Source organism: Carex rostrata, chromosome 35 (genome assembly GCF_964058835.1).
Source record: "Carex rostrata chromosome 35, lpCarRost1.2, whole genome shotgun sequence".
Taxonomy (NCBI): Eukaryota; Viridiplantae; Streptophyta; class Magnoliopsida; order Poales; family Cyperaceae; genus Carex; species Carex rostrata.
Genome location: NC_135952.1, coordinates 4,408,435 through 4,432,233, shown reverse-complemented (window position 1 = coordinate 4,432,233; position 23,799 = coordinate 4,408,435). Strand labels below are relative to the sequence as shown.

Here is a 23,799-nt window from a genome sequence, read left to right as displayed (position 1 = left end):
AACTCTTATTTTATTTTTTTAAATCGAAAAAAGAGGTATGAAAAAGAAATTATTAGGAGGAGTGATGGAGATGTTAGAGATAATTGAAAAATAAGAAGAGAGATGTAAAATTAATTAGACAATACAGATCATTACAGATTAACAGAACACGGGGAAAGGAAAGAAAACAAAACAAAACAAATTAAAAATTTGGTTGAAATTAATAATACGTCAGATCTGTTCCTCAATCATCATCATATATCATCGATCGCTAGCTGCATCAACAACAACATCAAGTTAAGGTCATGTCAAAAGCCAAAGCCCCAATACTGTTAATTATATATATAATTATATTAATTAAGGATGATGCTTGGCATGTCTAGCTTGTCAAAGATCTCATTAATTCATTCAGGTCAATCAATTCAAAATGGGCTCAATTACTAATTAATTCAAGGACGCTGATAACAATCCCCACAGCCGGCCTCCACCCCGCATTTATCCCCGCAGATACTGCCAAAATAAACATGGGGGGACCGCTCAATCATTAATGAGCCTTTAAAAAACTGCGGATATTTAACTTGAAACATCAAAATATTTACCTTGAATTTGTCAGGTATTAAACTCTCTGCAATGATCTCTATTTATGAAAGAATAAATCAATCCATTAATTGTCTCCGCACAAAATTTTCTTTTTTTTAATCGTCCCCGCACAACTGGGGACCATTAAACATGGGGGGACCGCTCAATCATTAATGAGCGTTTAAAAAACTATGGGTATTTAACTTGAAGCATCAAAGTATTTAACTTGAATTTATCAGATATTAAACCCTATGCAATAATCTCTATTTATGAAAGAATAAATCAATCATTTAATTGTCCTCGCACAAAATTTTCTTTTTTTTTGAATCGTCCCCGCACAACTGAGAACCATTAAATAAACAATCCCCTCACCCAATGATAAATACTCTGAGACATAATGATAAATACTTTATGTTACATATGTAAATACTTTATGTTACATGGATAAATACTTCTCACGCATACTTGCAACTTTCAGTAAAATATCAATGATAAATACTCTCAGACATAATGATAAATACTCTATGTTACATGGATAAATACTTTATATTACAAGGGTAAATATTTATCAGAAATAATGATAAAATACTTTTTTGAACATCAATTAACAGATAAACATTTATTAATGGGGATTGTTATTATATAACAGTATAATTAATGCGGAGATTGTTTTTAAAATAATAATTAATGCAGAAATTATTATTAGAGGAATGCATAATTAATGCAGGGATTGGTATTAAATGACAATCTAATTTAATGCGGGGATAAGAGGAAACTTTTAACGAAATTGGTGGGGAGATATATGGCAGTTAAGGAAAAGAGAGAGCGCGGGGAAAATGGGGGGGATGGGAGTGGGGGGTTTCATATAAGAATAATTATATTGATCCCCTCACCCCTGTCCCCCCATTTAACCCCGCACTCTCTCTCTTCAAATTAACTTCCTAAATTGCCTTTTATCCCCGCATTAATTTCTCTAAGAATTTCCATTTATCCCCGCATTAATTCCTTTAAGAATTTTCATTTATCCCCGCATTAATTACTGTCCTTTAATAACAATCCCCGCATTAATTAACAATCTCCAGATTAATTATACTGTCCTCTAATAACAATCCCCGCATTAATTATACTATCCTTTAATAACAATTCCCGCTAATAAATATTTATCTGTTTATTGATGTTGAAGAAAGTATTTATCATTATTCTGACAAGTATTTATCCTTATGTCTGAGAATTATTTATTGTCCCTGACATGATAATACTTTGATTTGATTAAACATTACTTATTGACAAGTTCAAGAACAAAGTTCAAGAAAGTATTTATCGTTATTCTGATAAGTATTTACGATTATATATGTGAAGTATTTATCACTGTCACAAATGTTTTACTGTAAGTTGCAATTATGTCTGAGAAATATTTATCCATGTAACATAAAGTATTTATCATTATGTCTGAGAAATATTTATAATTGATATTTTACTGAAAGTTGCAATTATGTCTGATAAGTATTTATCCATGTAACATATAGTATTTATCAATGTATCATAAATTATTTATCCTTATGTCTGAGAAGTATTTATCATTCATATTGTACTGAAAGTTGCAATTATGCCTGATAAGTTTTTATCCATGTAACATAAAGTATTTATCAATGTATCATAAAATATTTATCCTTATGTCTGAGAAGTATTTATCATTGGGTGAGGGGATAGTTTATTTAATGATCCCCAGTTGTGCGGAGACAATCTAGAAAAAAAAGGAAAATTTGTGCAGGGATAAATGGCAAATATTTATGAGGGGATTGTTTATTTAATGGTCCCTAGTTGTGCGGGGACAACTAATGGATTGATTTATTCTTTCCTAAATAAAGATGATTGCATAGGGATTAACACTTTGCAAATTCACAATAAATACTTTGATGCTAGCTTCAAGTTAAATACTAACAGTTTCTGCGGAGTATTAATTATTGAGCGGTCCCCCCCATGATATTTTTGGCAATTTGTGCGGGGTTTTTTGCGGGGATAGACCTGCGGGGATTGTTATCATGATCCTTCATATAATTATTCTTAATTCAATTTCATCTCATGACATGCACTGCAATTATTTTTGTATATCTTTAATTAAGAGTTGGTTTAATTTGTCAGATTAATATATATAGAGAACTAGAGTGTATTTATAATAAATCTGTGTATTTTAGAATCAGATTAAAGTTGCGGAGTCTCTTGCACGCGCCAAAGCTGTATTAATTATATATGTGCCATGGCCCATGGTCTCTTACTCTCTCTCTCTCTCACAGGAAATTGGAAAGTTAATTTGTTACATATAAATCAATTTCATCATAATATTATACCATATAATTATATTTATCGCATATGATCGATTTTGCTTATAATTATCCTATAAAATAATATATTTCAAATAACTATTACTCACATGCATCTTTAACTAATAAGTTAAGCATGTTTTCTATCTTTCATTTTAATAGGTGTGATACCTCGTGTTGCATATATATAATCATATTATAATATGTTTATAATTGGAGATCTAAAATACGAATGTTATGAATTTTATTATTTTGTGAACTGTATATTAGACTAATACCAAAAAGATGATCAATAGACTTTATGAATTTTGAAACCTTAGAAATGAACAGAAATATCCATAACAAAACTTTGAAATGAATGCATACAATTTTTTATGGGTAGAATATGAATGGCAAATTGAGATGGTGTGTTTCAGAACCGTGTTTTGTGGGCCACTCCAAACACTTAATTTGATTTGTGGGCTTTAAACTTGAGATGTTGTTTTGTTGATTGAGATCTGACCCATTTAATCCAAAAGTACCTCTTGGGCCTTGGGCCTCCATTATTCCCTTGGAAACACCCACCCAGCACCCACCCACCTTCACGTTCTTTTGTTCTTCCAGCACTCAGCAGAGCAGAGAATATATAATTAGTTAATTACCAATTGTCTTCGTTCCTTGTCCGTTCTTCTTATTCTGGTTTGGATCCTCTTTTCTCTTTTTTTCTCCTCAAACTTTAATGCTAATGCTTGCTAATTTTTTTTTCTTTTTTTCTTTTTGGTTTGGATCCATTAGGTTTAATGTTGTGATTTGTGAATGATGATATTAAATCCTTGTTTTGTGCTGAACTGCTGATTGTTGTTTGAACAAGTGAGGTAGTAAAAGTTAACAGTATTTCATGTGTTTGAACAAGTGAGGTAGCAAATTTGTTTTGTAGGCTTTTCTGTTATGGGCTTTTAACTTGAGTTTTTTGCGGATCGTCGACTCAATTTAATCCAAAGTGCCGCAGTTGGGCCGTCATGATTCATTCCCTTGGAAACGAATAACGATACGCTCACCTAAGTCATAAGTCACCTTTGCCTTGAGCCCTTGGAAAGAAAAGCATCTAAAATCACAACTAGCAGGGTCCAGTGAGGGAGCAGCAGGTGTCCTTCTGGGGACCGATAGTTTTAACAGCTATCTCATGATTCTCATCTGGGGACCCTTTTGCAATATTCTCCACGATCCAACGGCTATCATGAGCGACTGCATAGAGCTTCCAACAATAGGGGGTCCCACTTGACAGAACTGGTCCCGCTAATCCTGAATGCATCACGTGTACACAGACACAACATTCAGTGCTATCTGCTATGTGCTCTCTCTCTCTCGCTGTAGAGTGTAGAGTGTAGACTGTAGACTGTAGAGTAATGGCATTGGCATACTTTTCTTTTCTCTTCTCGAGAAAAAGAAAAAGAAAAAGAAAAAGGTTGCCAACTTGCAACCCAACCCACTCCGGATCACTTCATGTCCCTCCTATGATCTATTATCCAATAATTGCATCTTAACAAGTGTTTAATTAAGAGAAAGAAACATTTGCAATCGAAAAACATTGCAGAGGAAATAAAGTCGGTTTGGCCTCTTAACCCAATTTCCACCGTCTCGTCTCGTCTCGTCTCTTCTCTCCTCTTCTCACTTCTCACTTCTCACTTCTCACTTCTCACTTCTCCACTTCTCACTCACTCTTAGACGGTCGTCTCTTCCTCAAATGGCGGCGGCCTCAATTGCGTTTCTCATCATTCCAATCCTACTCTCTGCCTTGCTCCTCCACACAAGCACAACACAAGCTCACAATATCACAGCAATTCTCGATGGATTCCCCGACTATGCCCTTTACAACAGTTACCTTACAAAAACCAAAGTTTGTGACGAGATCAATGCACACGAAACCGTTACTTGCCTTGTGCTCTCCGATGCCGCCATGTCCTCCCTTGTCACAGCTGCCAAACAATCCCTTGCCGGAATTAAAAATGCATTGCGTCTTCTCAGTCTACTCGACTACTTCGACCCACCCAAGCTCCATGACTTGCCACGTGGTACCACTCTCACCACCACTCTTTACCAAACCACCGGAAATGCTGCCGGCAATCTTGGATTTGTTAACATCACCAATTTACGAGGTGGCAAGGTTGGTTTCGCAGCTTCCGCACCCGGATCCAAGTTTGATGCTTCATACGTAAAATCAGTTCGCGAAATGCCCTTCAACCTGTCCATAATTGAAATCTCTGATGCCGTTATTTTCCCCGGCTTATTCGATGCAACTTCTTCAACTGCTAACATCACTGCTCTTTTGGAGAAAGCCGGGTGTAAAACCTTCGCCTCTCTTGTTGCCTCGTCTGGTGTTCTAAAGATCTATCAAACTCAGATGGATAAAGGCCTTACGCTTTTCGCACCAAATGACGACGCCTTTCAAGCACCTGGTGCACCCGATCTATCTTCTCTATCAAGTGCTGATCTGGTTACTCTCTTACAATACCATGCATTGCCACAATATACACCAAAATCTTCACTGTCCGCAGAATCAGGTCCGATTCAAACACTAGCATCAAGTGCTGCAGGTAAGTATGAAATATCAGTTGTTGGAAATGGAGATGATGTCTCACTGGACACTGGTGTTGGTAAATCGCGTGTTGCATCCACTGTGTTAGATGATACACCTAATACAATTATGACTGTTGATAGTCTTTTACTCCCCGTCGAATTATTCGGTGGTGCACCAGCACCGGCACCTGGGCCTGCTGTTCTGGTACCAGCACCAGCACCAGCAGCACTTGCTCCAGCACCAGTAACCAAGAAGCATCGACTGCACCACTCACCACCGGCACCACCAATGGAGGCACCGGCAGATGCTCCGGCAAAGGCAGCAGCTGATAAGGCAGACGTGAAGGCGAAGGCAGCAGCAGCAGCAGTAGGTCCAATGGGAGTTTTAGCTGCAATTATTTCTTCTTTGATTTTTGTTAATTTGGTTATGTGAGCATATTAATATATGCATTTTGATGAGGTTGTTAATTTTGAACTATTTATTATTTTTGTGGTTACTTTCATTATTCTTTGTGGGTCACTGGGTTGTATTGTACTGTATTGTTATTGTATCATCGTTAAACCACCACTTTTAGACATCACATGATTTATGTAAGTGAATGATTTTATTTTGAATTTTGAAATTTGAATTTTGAAATTTAAACAAAATGGAACCAAAAGGTGGCAATTAATGAGAAGGGGCATAGAGGTATGGTTTGAATTGGAACATGTCATGTGCAATTTATGACTACTGAGCCCCTGGCCCCTGCCCCACAGATTTGTATCTTTAGATCTTGGAACAGTTTCCTTTGAGGAGATCAGATAGGAAATTAGCTGGCATTTTTTGTTTTGTTTTGTTTTCTACTAGCCTAGGCCCTACCAGTAGCTAGCAATATTTTGTGCGTGCTTAATTAATTAATTGCCTGGGGTATAATTATATATATATGTTTCTTTATTCTTTTTCTTGAATTTAGTGCAGATCTACCAAACCTTTGTTTTATCTGGGAAACAAATTTGAATGTTTGTTTCCATTCCCTTGTACATGCATGCGATGAACATTTTTATATGAAGTAGATAATTAAGGTTCATGTTATTGGTTTGCTAGTAATTGGATTCATATACTGGCATACTGCTAGTGCTAGCTAATCCTTGGATAAAAATCTGACTTGAACTCGATCATTTTAACAAAGAACAACTTCATATTAATTGTTCAATGAAATATATATGGTCAAGGTGGAAACTTAATCATTATTTTTTTTTCTTATAAAAAAAGAGCTACAAGTAGCTTAATTACATCTTTCGCTGGAAATCAACGTCAGTCTAGTCTATAGTCTATACACATGGACACATGGTGCATGCTCTTTTCTTCAGTTGCGGTTTTGTTTGATTCTACTACTGTTTTTAATACGTACTGTACTGAGTACTGACCTAAGAATATCTTCAAGATTAGATAACTATTAATAAAGCCTAGCCTTCTACATAAGTGAAGATAACAAAATTAATACGAGATATTTTGATGGTCAGTGAAAAAGTACAGGGAGCATCTAGCTATCCCCCGTAACAATCTCCTATTTCATCCCCCAGTTATTAACTATTTCAATAATTACTAACTACCTAGGGGGACCACTTACTATTTGGGGACCACATAATATTTGAAATATTTTACAACTGGCGCGCGCAAGTATTCATCTATAATATATCAAGTATTCATCTATAACACATTAAGTATTCATACCTAATATATCAAGTATTTTTAAAAAAAAAGCTGGACACGTTTTTAGAGGTGGGATTTTTTTTTCTTCGTTCAATCTAATCAATATTTCTGATGATCGGTGAGGAACTTTGCAAATCTAAAACCATGAATGTTTTTGACATAATTTTATCTTTAAAATGAGATCCATGATGATATACTTTCGAGTTGTCCGTTGTACAAGTATTCATCCTTATCGAGAAAGTATTCATCCTCGTCGTGCAAGTGCAAATATAGAAACTGGACACATCACTCATCCATCTTTTACACGTTTTTAGAGGTGGTTTTTTTCTCCGTTCAATATAACCAATATTTCTGACGATCTATGAGGAATTTTGCAAATCTAAAACCACGAACATTTTCTACACAATTTTATCTTTCAAATGAGATCCATGATGACATACTTTCGAGTTGTCCGTTGCACAAGTATTCATCTCTTATCGAGAAAGTATTAATCCTCATCGTGTAAGTGTAAATATAAAAACTGGACACATCACTCATCTATTTTTTACATGTTTTTAGAGGTGGGTTTTTTTTTCTCCGTTCAATCTAACCAATATTTCTGACGATCTGGGAAGAATTTTGCAAATCTAAAATCACGAACGTTTTCTACACAATTTTATCTTTCAAATGAGATCCATGATGACATACTTTCGAGTTGTCTGTTGCACAAGTATTAATATCTTGTCACGCAAGTATTCATACATAAGATATTAAGTATTCATTTATACACATTGAAGCATTCATATCTAAGACATCAAGTATTCATTCATATATCTCTATTTTTTTTTCAAAATTTGTTTTTATGTCATTTATTTAATACGCAGTGGCCTAATTCACCATTAATAAAGCTTTGTTCTTTGCAAAACTCGCTACTTCATGAGGAATGAGAACATAAACATGAAAAAGATTAATTGCATATACATATACAAAATTATTTTGATACGATCGACAGTGACGGATCTGACCCGGTAAAGATGTGTTCTAGTATTCATTCAAACACATTGAAGTATTTATTCATACACATTGAAGTATTCATTCCTGGTAGAGGCGTACTTGATTGGGATGGAGTGACGGATGATCTCCGGCAAAACGTTCGCTAGAGCAGGAGCAGTAGGCATAGAGGGAAAAAAACCGATGCGAAAGTGTAAGAGGGAGGGAGCTTATTGTATTTATCATTTCGAGGTGGGAGAGGGAGGGGAGCTTATCAATGGAAAAACGGAGGTGGAGGAGGAGGTGGGATGCGGAGGTGGGAGAGGGAGGTAGAGGCGGAGGTGAGGTGAGGTGAGGTGAAGGTGAGAGAGGGAGGTGGGAGGCGGAGGTGGGAGAGGGAGGCGGAGGCGGAGGTGGGAGAAGAAGATGGAGGTGAAAGTGGAAAATAGAGGTGGAAGAGGAAAATAGAGGTGAAAGAGAAAGGGAGAAAGAGGAAAGAAATAAAGATTGTTAAAAATAGTAGTTATAGTTATAGTTAAAGAGGAGGGTTCAAATGCCTCCATTTGTTGTGCCTCCATTTTTAAAAACTTTAATAACTCAAAATTTAAATCTTAAAATTCAAAATAAAACCATTGGATATGAACTACATCATTTTATCTATTCACATGTAAAAAATTATGACATTTCAATTTTGTTTTGGTTGTCTTCTGGAGCTTGTAAAAATGTTTACTAATGTGGATAATTTATAGACGTTGATTTTTCAACTTATTGATTCATATAAAAGCAAAATCAAAAGGTGATAATTTTTTATGGGCACATAGAGAAAATGATATAGATCACATCTAACGGTTTTATTTTGATGTTTAAGTTTTAAATTTTGAGTTATTCAAGTTTTTAAAAATAGAGGCATGATGGAGGCACAAAAAATGGAGGCATTTGAACCCTCCTCATAGTTAAAATAGAAAGTTAGTTGGGGGATGAAATGGGGGATGGATAGGTGGGGATATTATAATTACCCAAAAGTATAATATTTTAATAAATATAAAATATATTAAGATGCGTTGCGTGTAAAATGAAAAAGGAAGGTTTTGATTCTCAGCTCTCCCATTAACGGGCCATATTTGGGCCTAACAAAATTAAAATTGGGCATGTTGTGTTATATGTCCTCATTCTTTTCTTTATACAGCGACCAGTACCAGTACCAGTACCAGTACAGATTATGAATTAATTATCAACTCAAAGAAAAGAGGAGATGAGAAAAACTTAATGAAATGGTAGCACGCAAGGTTAATTAATTGGATCCCATAATAAGTGAAAAGGTTTGCACAAACACTCCAATAATATAATTCTTCAGCAACATCAACTGCTTGAAGCTTTTTCTCTAACATATTTATTTTCTTGTACAATAGATTTTTCCTCAGGATTTCTTATTCGACCATCTTTACTGAGCCTGCGAATGTCGAGTGACCAAAGTACCCTTCTGTTGTAGTCATTTCTAAAGGTTTTATCGTCATTCCATTGCGAAAAGAATTTCTCTAACTAATCAAGTAACCAAAAAGAAACATAAATTCCATTGAATATAAAGATATGGATGAAATGAAATCAGAGATGAGATGAGAATTTATCAATCATCTAAATAATTACCTCAATATTTGAAAGCTCGGCTAAAGTGGCTATGTCCTTTGTGACTGCAAGGTTTTTGTAATCACATGCGTTCTGAATGAAATTACAAACAACAATTAAAAGTCCCAAATTATATGAGGCATAAAGAGGAATTTTTATATATATATATATATATAACTTCAAATGAAAGATTTTACCAATTTATCAGCCCATTCTTTTGATTTACGACGCAATTCTTTTGTCCTATCCCTTTCTGAAATTGTTGTTTCCATTTTCTGAAAAACATAGGAGATCTTGTTGTCTATGTCTTCCAACCATTGCTCGAAATACTTCACTTTTTTCAGAGCATCACGCTTGCTTGCCCTCAGGTTATCAATCTCTTCAGTCAAAGACTAACAAAAGATAAACTAAATAAATAAGAAATGGAAGTAAAGAAAGAAACAAGATGAATTTTTTTTTTTTCTTTTTTCAGAAAGTGCATGCAGTATCCAAATCTTACAAATGATGTTTTGATGTTGTCTCTTTTGTTTGTTTTCATGTAACAAATGATTTTTTCATCTTGTCTCTCTTGGTTGTTAGAAACAATAGTAACAACTTGGTTTTTTTCTCTTTTCAGCTCTTTCATCTGCTTGATCAACTGTATTTCTTCTTTGAAGGTAAGCCTCCCTTTTTGCACTGTGTTTCAACCCGCTTATCTGTTCAATAAAATGAAATAAATAATTAAAAGTAAAGAAAGATAAGTAATTATTAAAATAGCATAATTAATTAAGCAATTGAACTTACATGCTTGCTTAACTCCGTGACCTGTGTAGATTGCATAACAGCTCTGTTGACAGTATATTTTTTATTCAGAGCAATTTGAACGTAAAACAAGTTGTTTCTCGTATGATGAATCGAGCTTGTCAGGCGGTCACAATGAAGTGTCCATTTCCATAGCTCCCATTCAGCATTCTTTTTATCCTCCTAGTGTTCATGACATACAAATTCATATAAATACATATAAATACAAATTCTTAAAGGTAGAAATTAATTAAGTTGAATCATACCTGATACCGCTTCAAATCTTTATAATAATCGTCAATAACTTGATTTTTCTCTTTAATCTCCAAATTGGCTTTTTCGATTTCTATATCCTCGTATCGATGGTGCTTCACAAAATAAAAGGTGATGATATTTTTTGTGTTTTTGGCCTCTGCAGTTGTGTCATAAATCGAGTCTATCTGATTCTCAGCTTCCATCTTATATATCACTGGTACGATTTCCCTTTCCTTGAAGCAGTCTGAGTTTCAAATTTTTTTTTTCCAGCAGCGAAAGCTCCTATCAGCAATTAATTTGCTAATTAATATTAATTGTACAGGGTCAAAATGAGTGAAATTAAATGGAACAAAACTACACAATTCAGGAAATACTAACAATATTCTTAAAAAAAACTGAAATGAAAAGGTACCTCCTCTCCCTTTCTTTTGATTCTTCCTTTTAATTTTCTTCTAATTAGTTGGGCTCTTCTTCATTTTAAATGGCTAAATTAATTAATCATAGTAAACTGATGGAGTAGGTAGCTTCGGAGATTTTTAAATCCTCAAGTTGGTTAATATTTTTAAAAAATTAATATTTGGTTGGAAATTATTCGATCGAGTAACATTAATTACATTGTGTTTCTTGGCCACCAAGTTGTGGTTATGTGCATGCTATTCTCCGTGTTGTCAGATTGGTATCATCATCATATCTCACTAACCACTTTTTAATTAATGATTGAGCTCACACTTATTAATGGTTATATCATGAATTATATATCTCCCGTTTCAAAACACTATATATGTTTCAATCTTTAATAAAGAAATCACTGCTACAGAATATTAGGCGACTATACCCTGTTAATTAAAAACACTAGTAATTGTATACGGTTTTGCAACTGTGTATATATAACCTAATTGTGTATAAAACATAAAAGTGTCAACATATTTATATGAGAATGAGAACCTTGTGTTTGTTTTAAAAAAATACATGCTTTTTTATGCAAAATATTCATACATGGTTTTTTAAATTAAAACTGTATATGAAAATATTTTTCAAACACAAATTTAAGTAAAAAACTTTGTATTATTTATATTTATATAAAAAAAAAATACAATTACTTTAGATCTTAATTCATACTAAAAACACTGCATTAAAAAAAACTATGAATTTAAACACAATACATTTACAAATATAAACAACATTTAGAATTACATTATACAGAGAAAAATAGAATTGGAGAAGAAATGAATTTTCTATTCTATTTTATTCAAATTTAATTGTACAATTTGTATGGCATTTATAAAAAAAAAAAAAAGATGACCTCTTTAGTCTATCTAACTATGATTAAACCTTTAACTAGAGTAAACCTTGCTGTTACAGAGAGGAGAGAATCATTTTTTTTTTTTAACAAAGAGCAGACACTCATCCATTTATTAGATAAACTGGAGATGTCCAGTTATCCTTTAATAGTGATTTTATTTGCCGGTTCAAATTCCATTACCATACATTAATTATTTAAACCTCTTACAAATCTGATCTGCATCCGACATTTTAGATTTCTTGTTTAATTACTTGATCTCTTACTCTTCTGATCTGATAGCTAATATCACTAGTATAGAACTTTCAATCAGGATCAGATTATAGGGCGATCCTGATGAGAGCGACACTGAAAATCGGAACAGAATCAACACTTTATCACTGTTTGGATCAAATTCAGAAACTAACATGTGGGCAGATGTAGTCTGCGAATCATTTGTTTTTTTTATTATTTTCTATTATGTTTCGGTTAACAAATCAGTCCAAACAAAAAAAAAAACATAGCTTTAGTGTGTAGACCAGGTCTGCGCACGTGGCATTATGAATTTTCATTCAGACAGTAGCAAAGTGCGAATTATAGAATTTTAACCTTGGTAATTAAAAAAAAATCGGCAGGATCGGTCCTATTAATAGCCGATCCTGATAATACTATTTTATTTTCTGGTAATTCTTTTTAATGATGTCAGCTCCCACCAAATTTGTAAGCCATAGAAACAATTGGGCAGAAAAACCAGAATCTGTAAGCCAAACTTAAAACCAGATCAGATAAAACTAAATTGAGCATAATAAATTGATCTTTTATGCTAAAAACCAGATTTGGCAGTTCGGTTTGCTGATATTAATCTGTGAGCCAAACCTAAAACCAGATCAGATAAACTGAACTTGTGAGATATTGCAGTAATGAAGTATATTTACTAACAATTATACAATTTATTTGACTTCTAACTACAAAACATCGGCTAAGTTTTTTATTTGCAATCTGTTCACAACGCACAGTAGCAACCATGACCTACTTATGAATTGAACTAAATTAAATTCTATTAAATTAAGATGATCAGAAAATTCAATCAAAACTGTAGGAAAATATTTTAGGAAATTAAGTAGCTTCCAATAGAATAGAGAAGTGGAGCCAGAAAGAGTTTTTTCCATTCCACCAGTGATGGCACCTTAATTTGTCTCATCGAACAACTTGACCTCACATATGTTCTCTCTCGACTGCTTTGATCCAGACCAACTCGGAACCTAAAATCACATCAAGAAAACCAATGGTGTCTCCACCAGAGCATTTCTTCCTTTCTCCTCCGTAACCGCTTTCAAGATACCAATAATTGATTGTGCAAACTGCACGACAAAAAAGATCTATTAATTTGTTACTTTTGTAATTGTTAGAATGGATGTAACTAATGTAACAGAATAGGTAATTAGCTAAACGACTGGTTAATATCAATTGAATATATAGTTAGCTACTCAATTGAACAGTCAGTCAGTTAGAATTGCTCTCTGTACATGAGGTCTATAAATATAGCACCTCTTCATTTGTAATATATGGACCAAGATATACAAAGATTGAAATACAACTCTTTACTGTCTCATTCTCTCTCTCTCTCTCTTATTCTCTCCTGATATGAAATCCATCAGTAATTCATCTCCGAACTCATAACTTTTGTTATTAATTATACATAGCACTTTTAAATTTCACATATATATGTATGCGTGGTGTGTGTATTATGATTGATCGTGTAATTAAACGATTAGTAATTTAAGTACCTTATCGTCAACATAAGTTGAGTAATGGCGCGTTTGTAAGGATCAGCAGGGAGCAGAGGAGGTCCATTATTATTACCAGACCAGTTCTCATCAATATACTGCAAAATCACCAACGACTCGCAGATACTTCGATCGCCATGGATAAGTACCGGCCAGCACTTTCATGTGAATGGGATTGTGTTTGAGAAGAAGCTCGCTCTTAATTAAAAGATCATCCTGCTCAAGATACTCATAACTCAGCCCCTTTAGTTGTAGCATGCACCATTTTTACCCTGATTACATATGGGCAGGCTAGGCCATGCCCCCAACAGCTTGAGATCCCCTTCTGCCATTTTCATTCTTATGGAGGATTAATGTTTTTGGCAAATTTATAATTTCTCTGTGATGTGTTGTATGAGGAGCTTAAATTATGTACAAGTGTTGTATTAGATACATAGTTTTATTAACATTTATATTTATTTGATAATTAACTATAACAATCAATAAATTAATTATGAAATAAAAATATATTTTTTTTTATTTAACATAGAATTTTATATTAAATTTATTGCAGTTAAATATTATTGAAGTGCTAATCAAGTGTTAGATAGTTGAACGGTTAATATTTTACTTTACACATGACAAATTAATTTTTAATCACGCTAAGTTAAATAGACTAGTGGCGGAGCCAATCTATTCCTGGATTTTGATAATTACCTATAAATTCGTATAAAATTAGATCATTGTCTATTCCTATTTTGGTCCATTGCTTACCCCTGTCACAATTCTCTTATAGTTGTGGCTTGATTCGATTTTTTGTGTGTGTTAGTTTTGAATTTAACCAAAAAAAAATGTTGATTTTGAAAGAAAGTGAACAGACGACTCTTTGGAGAAGAAAAATTATTGGATACTTCTTTCTAAATAAACTTGATATATTGGTCCATTAAGTATAAAAATAGAAATAATAATTGATTCACAGAGAACTAGGAGCATCTAGAAATTATGTGAGCCATAACATTCAATCCAGACCATTATGCCTTGTTATTTGACGATGTTAGCATAAGGTGAATCCATTTATTCTTAAATTATCACAAAAATTATCTTAATTACAAAGTATAGTTAAAAAAATTAATTTTTAACCTAACTTCTTTTACCAAATTGTTTAGAAAATTTTTTTTAAGAAAAGGTGTGCTCACAATTTTAATTTTTTATTAAAAAAATAATAATAATTTTTTGCCTACCCCTGATACAAATCATGGATACACCGCTGGAATAGACCATATATTAAAAATATTAGGAATACATTTATAATCATACATTTGTTATTTTAAAAATGATTTGTTTAATTGTCACAGTTTGTTAAATAAATATTTTATTAACATAATGTGTCCTAAATCCAAACCGTTAAATGAAGTGTAAAAATTATAAATCATATACATTATTAATTAATCAATGTTTGAATATGCGAGCATAAAACATGTTATATTATTGTTATTTAATGTGTTTAAATGCTTGAATTAAATAATTAACTAATGATTAACTGAGGCACCCGTACCTCCTCAACTAACGAGTTTATTGCATATCTTTCCACAGAGACAGGGAGAGTATGAAATCTAAACCTAAACATCAAGGGTTTTGTTTGTTTGTTTTGTTTTCTATTTCACATTGTCCGTAGGGCCTCTCTCTCTTAATAAGATAATAAATTGTACTTGGAGATCAAACACGGTACAACTCACTCGTGCTCTATCTGCTTCGATGACCGTAGAACCAGTGCTGTGAATAACAGTATGCACGTATTCGTCAGATGGACAGGGACAGAGCTAGCTAGTATTATCATAAAATGACTTAATGAACTTTCAAAGACTCACTTGAACACTACTTTTATTTATAGACAGATATAAAGCCTAAAATGACACAAGCTAGCTAGCTTGGCTAGTACCTCGCTTCTTCAACACACATATTCAGACATATAATACAACACTCCCTTTAAATCATTGGCATTCGTTGATCTCTTTCTGCATTTCTTCTGTTCCGCTCTTTTTTCTTAAATTCCCATGGTTCAACAGGATTTGGATTAGCCCATAGACCTCTCCCCGCATTTTGAGCCTCTTTCTGCCACTAATCAAAATTCAAAATATTTATATATAGAGAGAGACAGAGACTACAACAGTAAGAAGAAACAATTTTTTTCAATTTAAATCTGATCTGAGGATTTGGATGTAGTTGATTGATTAAAGGATCATGGTATGTTCCTAATGAATACCTTTTTTTTAAAAAACCTTCACAGAGGCCGCAAAGTCGTGAGAGAGAATCGAACTCTCAATCTTTGGATAACCAACAGTCCTAAGACTTTTCTCCTAGCCAACTGTGCTACCTCCCCTTTTCCTAATACCCCTTTTTAACTTGCAAACTCCCAAAAAAAAGAAAGGATAGTAATCATAAATAAAACAAAAACAAATGATAGTAGGAAAAAAAAAGAATTATTAGGAAATAAGGAAAAACCTGTGCGAATGAGGACCGTTTATCAAAAGCTTCATAGTGCCAAGCACAACCTTTTCTAAGAAGTTTCTCCTGTCATTTGCATGTTATATAAACATGTCATTTTTCAAGAAATCAAAAGTGTGTATCTCTATGCACACTACTTGAGAACCAAGTGCCATGTTTCTCTCATTGAACATTGTTATAAGGCCATGGAAATCTATATGGGCCAGTAACACATGAAATTTTTCTAATTGAACTAACCAACCAGTTATACCTGTACAAATATTCCATTGCAGTAGACATCTCCAACCAATCTATCATATGGGTCCTTGTCATATACATGTATTGTCAGAGGCTTTCCCTGGATAAGTTTTGTCAATGCATTCTTAGCCTCTGGGCCATATTCCATGTTCATCTCTGGTGCATCTATTCCTCTGTACATTGTAACCATTCATTTTAAGTAAAATATGCACTAAGAACTAAGGAGAGTACTACTTTAAAATTTGGAAACAAAATTTAAAGTTTCCAACCTGCCCTTAATTAAATGATCACAACAAATTGATGGTGTAAATCAAATGATATTCTTATAAATATGTGATTCTTCTCTTTCTATTTTTCTGTCAGGTCTAACCCTAATCAATTATATAATGAGAAGAAATCAAAATAACAATGCTAAGATGAAGGACATGAAATTACTATCCAGAAAACATTAAAACACCAAATAAAAATTATTACTATGGATAAGCAAAAATTGAGAGTTTGAGATGTGTATGCAGATAAATGGCCCGCAGAAACGACACGTGAGTAATTGAAAAACTGAATTTGATCATAAATGAAACAAGACACAATTATGTAAATAAAGATGAGATTAATGAAAGTATTTTAAACTATGAAATCATATAATGAAATCATATACCGAAGTCTAATACGATACTCCCGTGCAAGAATCTCCTCATTATTAGCAGTGACAACCCTATGTTTTCAAAAGAAAAAGAAAAAATAATAAATAGTTACTATTATCTAGTAATTTACTATCACTTGGGTATAATAATGCAATACTGGTTGTAGACCGGTTGACTTGATCACAATCATCTTATTTTCATCAACTTATTTATTCCCTATTTGGATGTGCAAATCAAGTAGACAATATAATTGAAATGTACCACAAATGATTGTATCATACTAGTACAATGATCCTTATATAACATAATAAAAACATTTGAAATAAAAAATATCAAATCTTACCTATACTCATGATACTTTTATGAAGTGCATCAGCCCGTACATAGTCTCTAATAGCTCGAGCCTGACGTCTCTTTATTGCGGCTTCTTGTACCTCTATTGGTACGGCACCAGACTCTCTCATATCTTTTATGTTGACATGCACTATCATGCCATCTCCATCACCTATCAGCTTTGCATGGACCTATCACTGTCATAGTTTATTACTAGAAAAAAAATGTTTTCATAATGAACCGTCTTAATAAAAAAAAAAAACTTGCGATATTTGGAGTACATTATCAAATCCCAATGAAAAACAAAAAAAAGCCAATAAAACAAGGCAAAATGCAAACATTATACTGGTACAATTGTCAGAAGGTAATTATTGAAAAATAGTATGAGAAGTGGCTCACAGGTAATGTGTGTAATTCAAACTGCACTCCTTCAGGCCATGAAGAAGGGCCTGATACTTGTTTTTGAATCTGCAGGAATGGAAAGCCATAAACCAAAGAATATTTGGAAATAATTAAAAACGAAAAATAAAATAATTAAAGAAATTGATTGATTTCATTCAAAAGAAAACGGAGTGGTGATAGTATATGAATTTCATGGTATAACAAATTCCCTACTTACCCCCTTGTTTGATTAGATGGTCAAAATTAAGTGCTGAATTGTCTTTCACAAAATATGTGCGCGCAGGAGCATTGCTCATATTTGTGATTGATATCAAGGCTTATGTTTGTTTAATTGATTTGAAGTGTAAAACACAAACTGATAGAATGACAAGTTTAAAGTTTTAACAGAGAAATATTTGTGCATATCGAACTCTTTAAATTTTATTCAGCATAAACCAAAATCTTTTTTAGTTCACTGCTCACACTGATTCGAGCCTTGCGTGGATAGACAAGGGATGGTTTAATTGACCAAGTAAACAATTAAAAACAAAGGAGGCTTGTTCTAAATATAACAGCACCACAGTGTGAATAAATTGGAAAAATATATATATATATATATATATCTCTAAATATAAAAGATAGAAGCCATTTTTGAACTATAATCTCTAAAAAGCAAAGAAGAGGAGGGATGATAAGTCATACCAAACTGGTGACAAAAAAGGAAAGAATATTGTAGGCAAGAACCACGGCATGCGCAATAATACGAAGCATAAGGTTGAATGCTTGCAAAATAACAAGCACCTGCAATATTCCAACATAGTAAGAATTACATTTTATTGCATCTATCATAGTACCTGCCACAAGGAATTTTATGTTGACTAATATTTTTTATCAAAATGATATTAGCTAAACATATTGTGCATATTAAAATGAGGTACATGACTACATAAGATATATTATTTCGGCAAAGTGACATTGAGTATTAGAACAATTTATTATTACCAATTTAAATTTGACGTACATAAGATTGGAAAAAGATTAAGTTGTACCATAGCAATAGCCAGCTTGGAGATGAAGATGGGAGAATTCAGCTTGAATTCCCAATAACATGCAAGTCAACTTGCTATATTGCTCTTCACAAATATTTTTTTTATGCATGCAAAAAATAACAATTATATATTTAGATAAGGGAATGAAGTAACATGTAGCTAATTTGGACATAAAAGATATCATGTATAATATCATGCAAAGAAGAATGTCCTACATAACATAGATGACTTAAAAAGTCACAATATTTGTGGATACACAGTTAATTTGATATCTATCAGAATCAGACAACCTAATTTAAAGAAAAGGGTTCCCAGTAATTACCACTTACCAGGATTCAAGGCTTAATTCAGATCTTCTCTTTAATCTTTGGAACTTTAGATCTAGGGTTAGGAAGGGGGCGTGGAGAGAGGGAGAAAAAGAGGATTGATAGGGTTTAGGGTTTCGTGCGGAGAGGAGAAGCCACGAAGAAGAAGAAGAAGAAGAAGAAGAAGAAGAAGAAGTGGGAGAGAGAAAAGAGCAAGTCTGGGACTGGGCGGCTGTGTTGTGTTGGCCGTTGGTTGAATCCGTATCCTCTCCGGTATTGCAGAGGATCACCCTCACTTTACGGTTTGAGATTAAATCGGGATTGGGGTCACAATAGGGGGGCAGTATTGTATGCTTTGAGATTTGTGCCAAGTTAAAAATAACGTTTCAGATCTAGTAATTGTAAATGATTCCCTTATCAGGTATTGGAGAGAATGTGAATTCGTGTTTTTGGGTTGGGTTCCACCGGTCTTTCATTAAAAAATAAAAAATAAAAACGACAAAAAATTTGAGCGTCTGTATCAAAATTTTGACAAAAATTTAACAGGGAAATACAAAATTTAGGAGAGAAGTAAAAATTTGGTAAAATAATTTGAACATATAAAATTAATTAATTTATATTGAATTTTATCTAAGAAGAGATAAAGTTTTGGCAAATTAATTTATTTGGATTGAATTTTCTTATCTACAAAAATTAGTGGTTAACGTCTAATATTTTGTTAATGCTGGGACAAAAAAATTAATTCGGATTATTAATTTGATTACTGTTATTAATTAATTGAATCAGCAAATATTTTAATTTAATAATTTTTATTTGAGAAATATTTCTAATTAATTATTTAATCCACTTTAAAATTTGTAAAAAAAGTTTCATTCACATATTAAAAATAATTATATGAAAGAAAGAAAAAAATGAAAATTGAGTATAAAATAAATTAGGTTTGAGTGACATTTTATAAAGTCAAACTAAATTTATACCGTTCATTTCACTTGACACGAATTTCAAAGCAAATCCCAAGTTATAGTAACCGGTTTGGATTTGGTTTGAATGGAATTAATCTGGACCATTCATTTTTTTTTTTCAATTGCACCACAGGTTGCTGCTTTTACAAATGAAAAGAGCAATGAGTCATACAAAGCCCCTGAGCCACTCCAATCAATTCTTTCAGAGCTACTAATTGCTTTCATTTGTAAAGGGTAGCAACCTGAGTGTCTTAGTTCTTTTGCAAGAAATGAAATTCGGTGCTCTTCAAATCTACGCTATTCTCTGTCACGTGATTCTCTTTTGCTCTCTCCTCTTTTTTGAATAGAGATATAAAGATAAAAGAATAGTAGGAAGTTGCTTTAGCAAGAAAAGTAGCGGATACGGATTCCTTTTGCACAGGATAAAAAGCAATAAATAATTACTAGATCAATCGGATATATATATTCTACGAGTCAAACGACAAACATTGCTTTTCTTAATTGCTTCTGGATTAAGTAATTGTGAGCTAAGAACAGATATAAATAAATTGGTGGTATTAATAAATTGTAACTCTCTTTCCGTTGTAATTTGAGCTAATTAGAATACCCATTCCAAGAATATTTTTTTTCTTATTTCACCCACCACAATAACATATTATTGAACAGTAATTTATTTTTATGCCAAAAAGGTCCATTATATTATTTGGTCGAAGCAACTTTCCACGAGGTAGCTTGAAGCATTCTTGCATACTCTTCTATCCTCTCCACACTCGGGAGAACAAACTTCACGAAATCCACAGCGAGGAACCGTTTTTCCCACTCTACAAGTAATGGCATCTTTGTCTCATCAAGCAACTTGGCTCCGGATATCTTCTCGGTTGCCTTGATCCAGTTCAAATCGCAACCTAACGTAACATCAAGAAAACCAATGGTATCTCCACCAAAAAAGTCCTTCCCAGCAGAGCATTTCTTGAAAGCTCCTTCCAACTGCTCTAGCGCTGCAATTGTATCGCTGATCTTTTCTGCCTTTATCTCCTCTGAAGCAGCTGACAAAACACCAACAATTGATTTTGCAAACTGCAAAAGGAAAAAAAAATGAAATATTAATTTGTTACTTGTGTAATTCGGTCACCTCCAAAAGATTAATTAATTTATATTTTGGCAGATCATGAAATTAAACGATTAATTAATTGAAGTACCTTATGATCAATATATGCTGCCCAAAAGCGAGCAAGAGCACGTTGGTAAGGATCAGCAGGAAGCACAGGAGGTCCGGTACCAGACCAATTCTCATCAATATATTGCAAAATCAGCAACGACTCGCAGATGCTTCGATGGTCATGGATAAGTACCGGTACAGTCTTGTGAATGGGATTGTTTTTTAGAAAGAGCTGGCTCTTGTTCTTAAGATCCTCCTCATGGTACTCATAACTCAGGCCCTTTTGTTCTAGAACCATTCTTACCCTGATTACGAATGGGCTAGGCCAAAATCCCAACAACTGGAGATCACCTTCTGCCATTTTCATCTCCTCATGGTCTCTGTCTCTGTCTCTGTTGATGTGGCATGTGGGGCTTAAATAAGATAAAAAAGTGTTGACTCTTGACTGCCAACAAAACAAAACAAAATAAAATAGATAGATTAATTTATTATTGATATGCCGTCAGCAATGAGGACACGTACTCCACTTTCTTGCATCCATTTCCATTACTCCATACAGAGTGCGGTTAATTCTGTTGTGGGCTGCTTTTGTGTTTACAAACATGTAGTACATTAATTGTCCCTTCAAGATTTTGGGTGATGGATCAAGTTATTAGACATGTAGGTTGATTGACAATTTGATATTTATATTTATTTCATAATTAACTATGGAAATCAATTATTAATTATGACATTAAAAATATTTTTTATTTTACATAGATTTTATATTAGATATATTGCACTTAACTATTATTGAAGCGCTAATTAAGTATTAGAAAGTTTAATGATTAATATTTTACTTAATGTGTAACAAATTAATTATTACTGTAAGCCATATATTAAAAATATTGGGAATACATCTATAATAATATATTTGTCATAATCATTCATCTTGTTAAATAAATTTGTTATTTTGAGTAAAGGTTGGAGATCAAGTCATCCGACTATTTAATATTTACAAGGAATTCTTCTATTCGGATTTCGAACATACAACAGTCAACACATGGAGCATTGTCTTTGCCACTAGATCAAATGCTAATTTTGCTAAATAAATTTGTTATTAACATAGTGTTTCTTTTTTTTCTTTTTCTTTCTTTGACAATTTGAATTGCTGGATATATTAAATGTTAAACGATGTGTAAAAATTATGAATCCCATACATTATTAATCAATGATTGACGAATATGTCAGCATAAAACATATTTTTGTTATTTAATGTGTTCAAATGCTCCAATTAAATAATTAACTGAGGTACTCCCTCTAACTAGTGATGAGTTTATTGCATATCTTCCCACATAAACATGGAGAGCATGAAATCTAAATCTCGCAGAAGTTGCACAAGTTTTGTTGTTTTTTATTTCACATTGACCGTAAGGGCTCTTAATATGATAATTAAATTTTACTTGGAAATCAACCCAGAGAATACTTTAGTGCTGTTTGTCAGTTTGTGCTTGGAGAACACGGTACACCTTTGTGCTCTGACCCTACCGAAATTAATTATATAACAAGTTGGAACAATATTCGATGCCTGTGTTAGTTTTCTTTTTTTATTTATTTCTGTGCCTATGTTAGTGGGAAATTTTTTATACATAGAAATTATTAAAACAGAAAGATCACTTCAATTGTAACAAATTTAAAAAGATCTGACTCGATGAGTCTGATTCAAATATTTGGATCGATCTTAATGGTTCAAATCCATAAATATATATATAAATGGTTAAAAAGAAAAAAATTTGTATGTCACATTTAATCCGGACATTTTTATTAAAATCCTAAATTTTTTTTTTTTTTTTTTACAGATCTGCCTCCAACTTCGTTTTTTTTTTCAAAATTGCCCCAACCACCCGGGGCAAGGGCAGTCCATTAAGGACCAGACTGCCCCTCTGCTAGGCGGTCCTCTATTTTTTTTAGAGGTCTTAATATTTTTATTTAAATATTTTTTAATTTTTTTGTTTAGGGTGTATGCCAAAAAATAAAGCATTTGATATATCTATGAGTGAGATGTCATAATTAAGGACTTTGATTTAATATTTATGAGTGATATATTTCTAACTTTGATTTAATTTGTCAGTTGAATATCACAAATATAAAGATAGCACTAATTAAGAACTTGACATTGATTCTTAATAATTTATTTTATTCAAATATACACAAGAAAATATGATTAGATTACTTCAATGATGTTAACTTTTTTTTTTAAAGAATAATTGGATTATTTGATTATTGTCACCATATACTATTTGCCTGAATAAACAAACACACACAATAAATAGTAAATACATTTTAAAATAATTATATGGATCATTCTTGAATAATCCCTTAGGCTTTTAACTAAACAAAATACTGATCGTTGCATGTCTACCGTCGAACGAAAACTTAAACTGAATT

At 32.9% G+C, this 23,799-nt stretch overlaps 3 protein-coding genes and 1 pseudogene across 14 annotated transcripts in view; 1 reads left to right on the top strand and 3 right to left on the bottom strand.

Moving 5' to 3' along the window:
- The first annotated feature begins 4,602 nt into the window (after positions 1-4,602).
- Positions 4,603-5,941, top strand: LOC144549377 (fasciclin-like arabinogalactan protein 10 pseudogene; annotated as a pseudogene). Its single transcript, XR_013509660.1, has one exon. The product of XR_013509660.1 is annotated as a fasciclin-like arabinogalactan protein 10 pseudogene (transcript).
- A 3,455-nt stretch (positions 5,942-9,396) lies between these two features.
- Positions 9,397-11,038, bottom strand: LOC144549388 (proton pump-interactor BIP103-like). 3 transcript variants are annotated; one of them, XM_078298097.1, is made up of 6 exons: positions 10,767-11,038; positions 10,504-10,683; positions 10,220-10,415; positions 9,918-10,112; positions 9,742-9,813; positions 9,397-9,636 (listed from the first exon to the last, which is right to left on the bottom strand). In XM_078298097.1, exons 3-6 carry the CDS (start codon positions 10,343-10,345, stop codon positions 9,457-9,459), a joined length of 573 nt encoding a protein of 190 aa, XP_078154223.1. In that variant the 5' UTR covers positions 10,346-10,415; positions 10,504-10,683; positions 10,767-11,038; the 3' UTR covers positions 9,397-9,456. The 3 variants fall into 3 exon arrangements, with proteins under 3 accessions (XP_078154223.1, XP_078154224.1, XP_078154225.1); XM_078298098.1 differs by having other exon boundaries at positions 9,397-9,632; XM_078298099.1 differs by lacking the exons at positions 9,397-9,636; positions 9,742-9,813 and having other exon boundaries at positions 10,065-10,112; positions 10,264-10,415.
- A 4,611-nt stretch (positions 11,039-15,649) lies between these two features.
- LOC144549389 (putative staphylococcal-like nuclease CAN1) lies at positions 15,650-19,463 on the bottom strand. 8 transcript variants are annotated; one of them, XM_078298102.1, is made up of 9 exons: positions 19,276-19,456; positions 18,947-19,030; positions 18,600-18,698; positions 17,916-17,984; positions 17,527-17,707; positions 17,198-17,254; positions 16,556-16,715; positions 16,303-16,371; positions 15,650-15,918 (listed from the first exon to the last, which is right to left on the bottom strand). In XM_078298102.1, exons 2-7 carry the CDS (start codon positions 18,947-18,949, stop codon positions 16,708-16,710), a joined length of 417 nt encoding a protein of 138 aa, XP_078154228.1. In that variant the 5' UTR covers positions 18,950-19,030; positions 19,276-19,456; the 3' UTR covers positions 15,650-15,918; positions 16,303-16,371; positions 16,556-16,707. The 8 variants fall into 8 exon arrangements, with proteins under 8 accessions (XP_078154228.1, XP_078154233.1, XP_078154232.1 ...); XM_078298107.1 differs by having other exon boundaries at positions 17,527-17,729; positions 19,276-19,440; XM_078298106.1 differs by having other exon boundaries at positions 17,527-17,713; positions 19,276-19,440.
- Positions 19,464-20,823: 1,360 nt separating this feature from the next.
- The window catches only part of LOC144549381 (putative glutathione S-transferase GSTU6), a 69,153-nt gene continuing 66,177 nt past the window's right edge, over positions 20,824-23,799 (bottom strand). Inside the window, exons 1-2 of one of the 2 annotated variants that reach the window (XM_078298091.1) lie at positions 21,413-21,748; positions 20,824-21,290 (exon numbers count right to left, since the gene is read on the bottom strand). In XM_078298091.1, coding sequence (XP_078154217.1) covers positions 20,913-21,290; positions 21,413-21,739 — 705 coding nt within the window. In that variant the 5' untranslated portion in view covers positions 21,740-21,748 and the 3' untranslated portion in view covers positions 20,824-20,912. Of the gene's footprint in view, positions 21,291-21,412; positions 21,749-23,799 lie in introns of those variants that run through there. The other variant, XM_078298092.1, reaches the window with a different exon arrangement.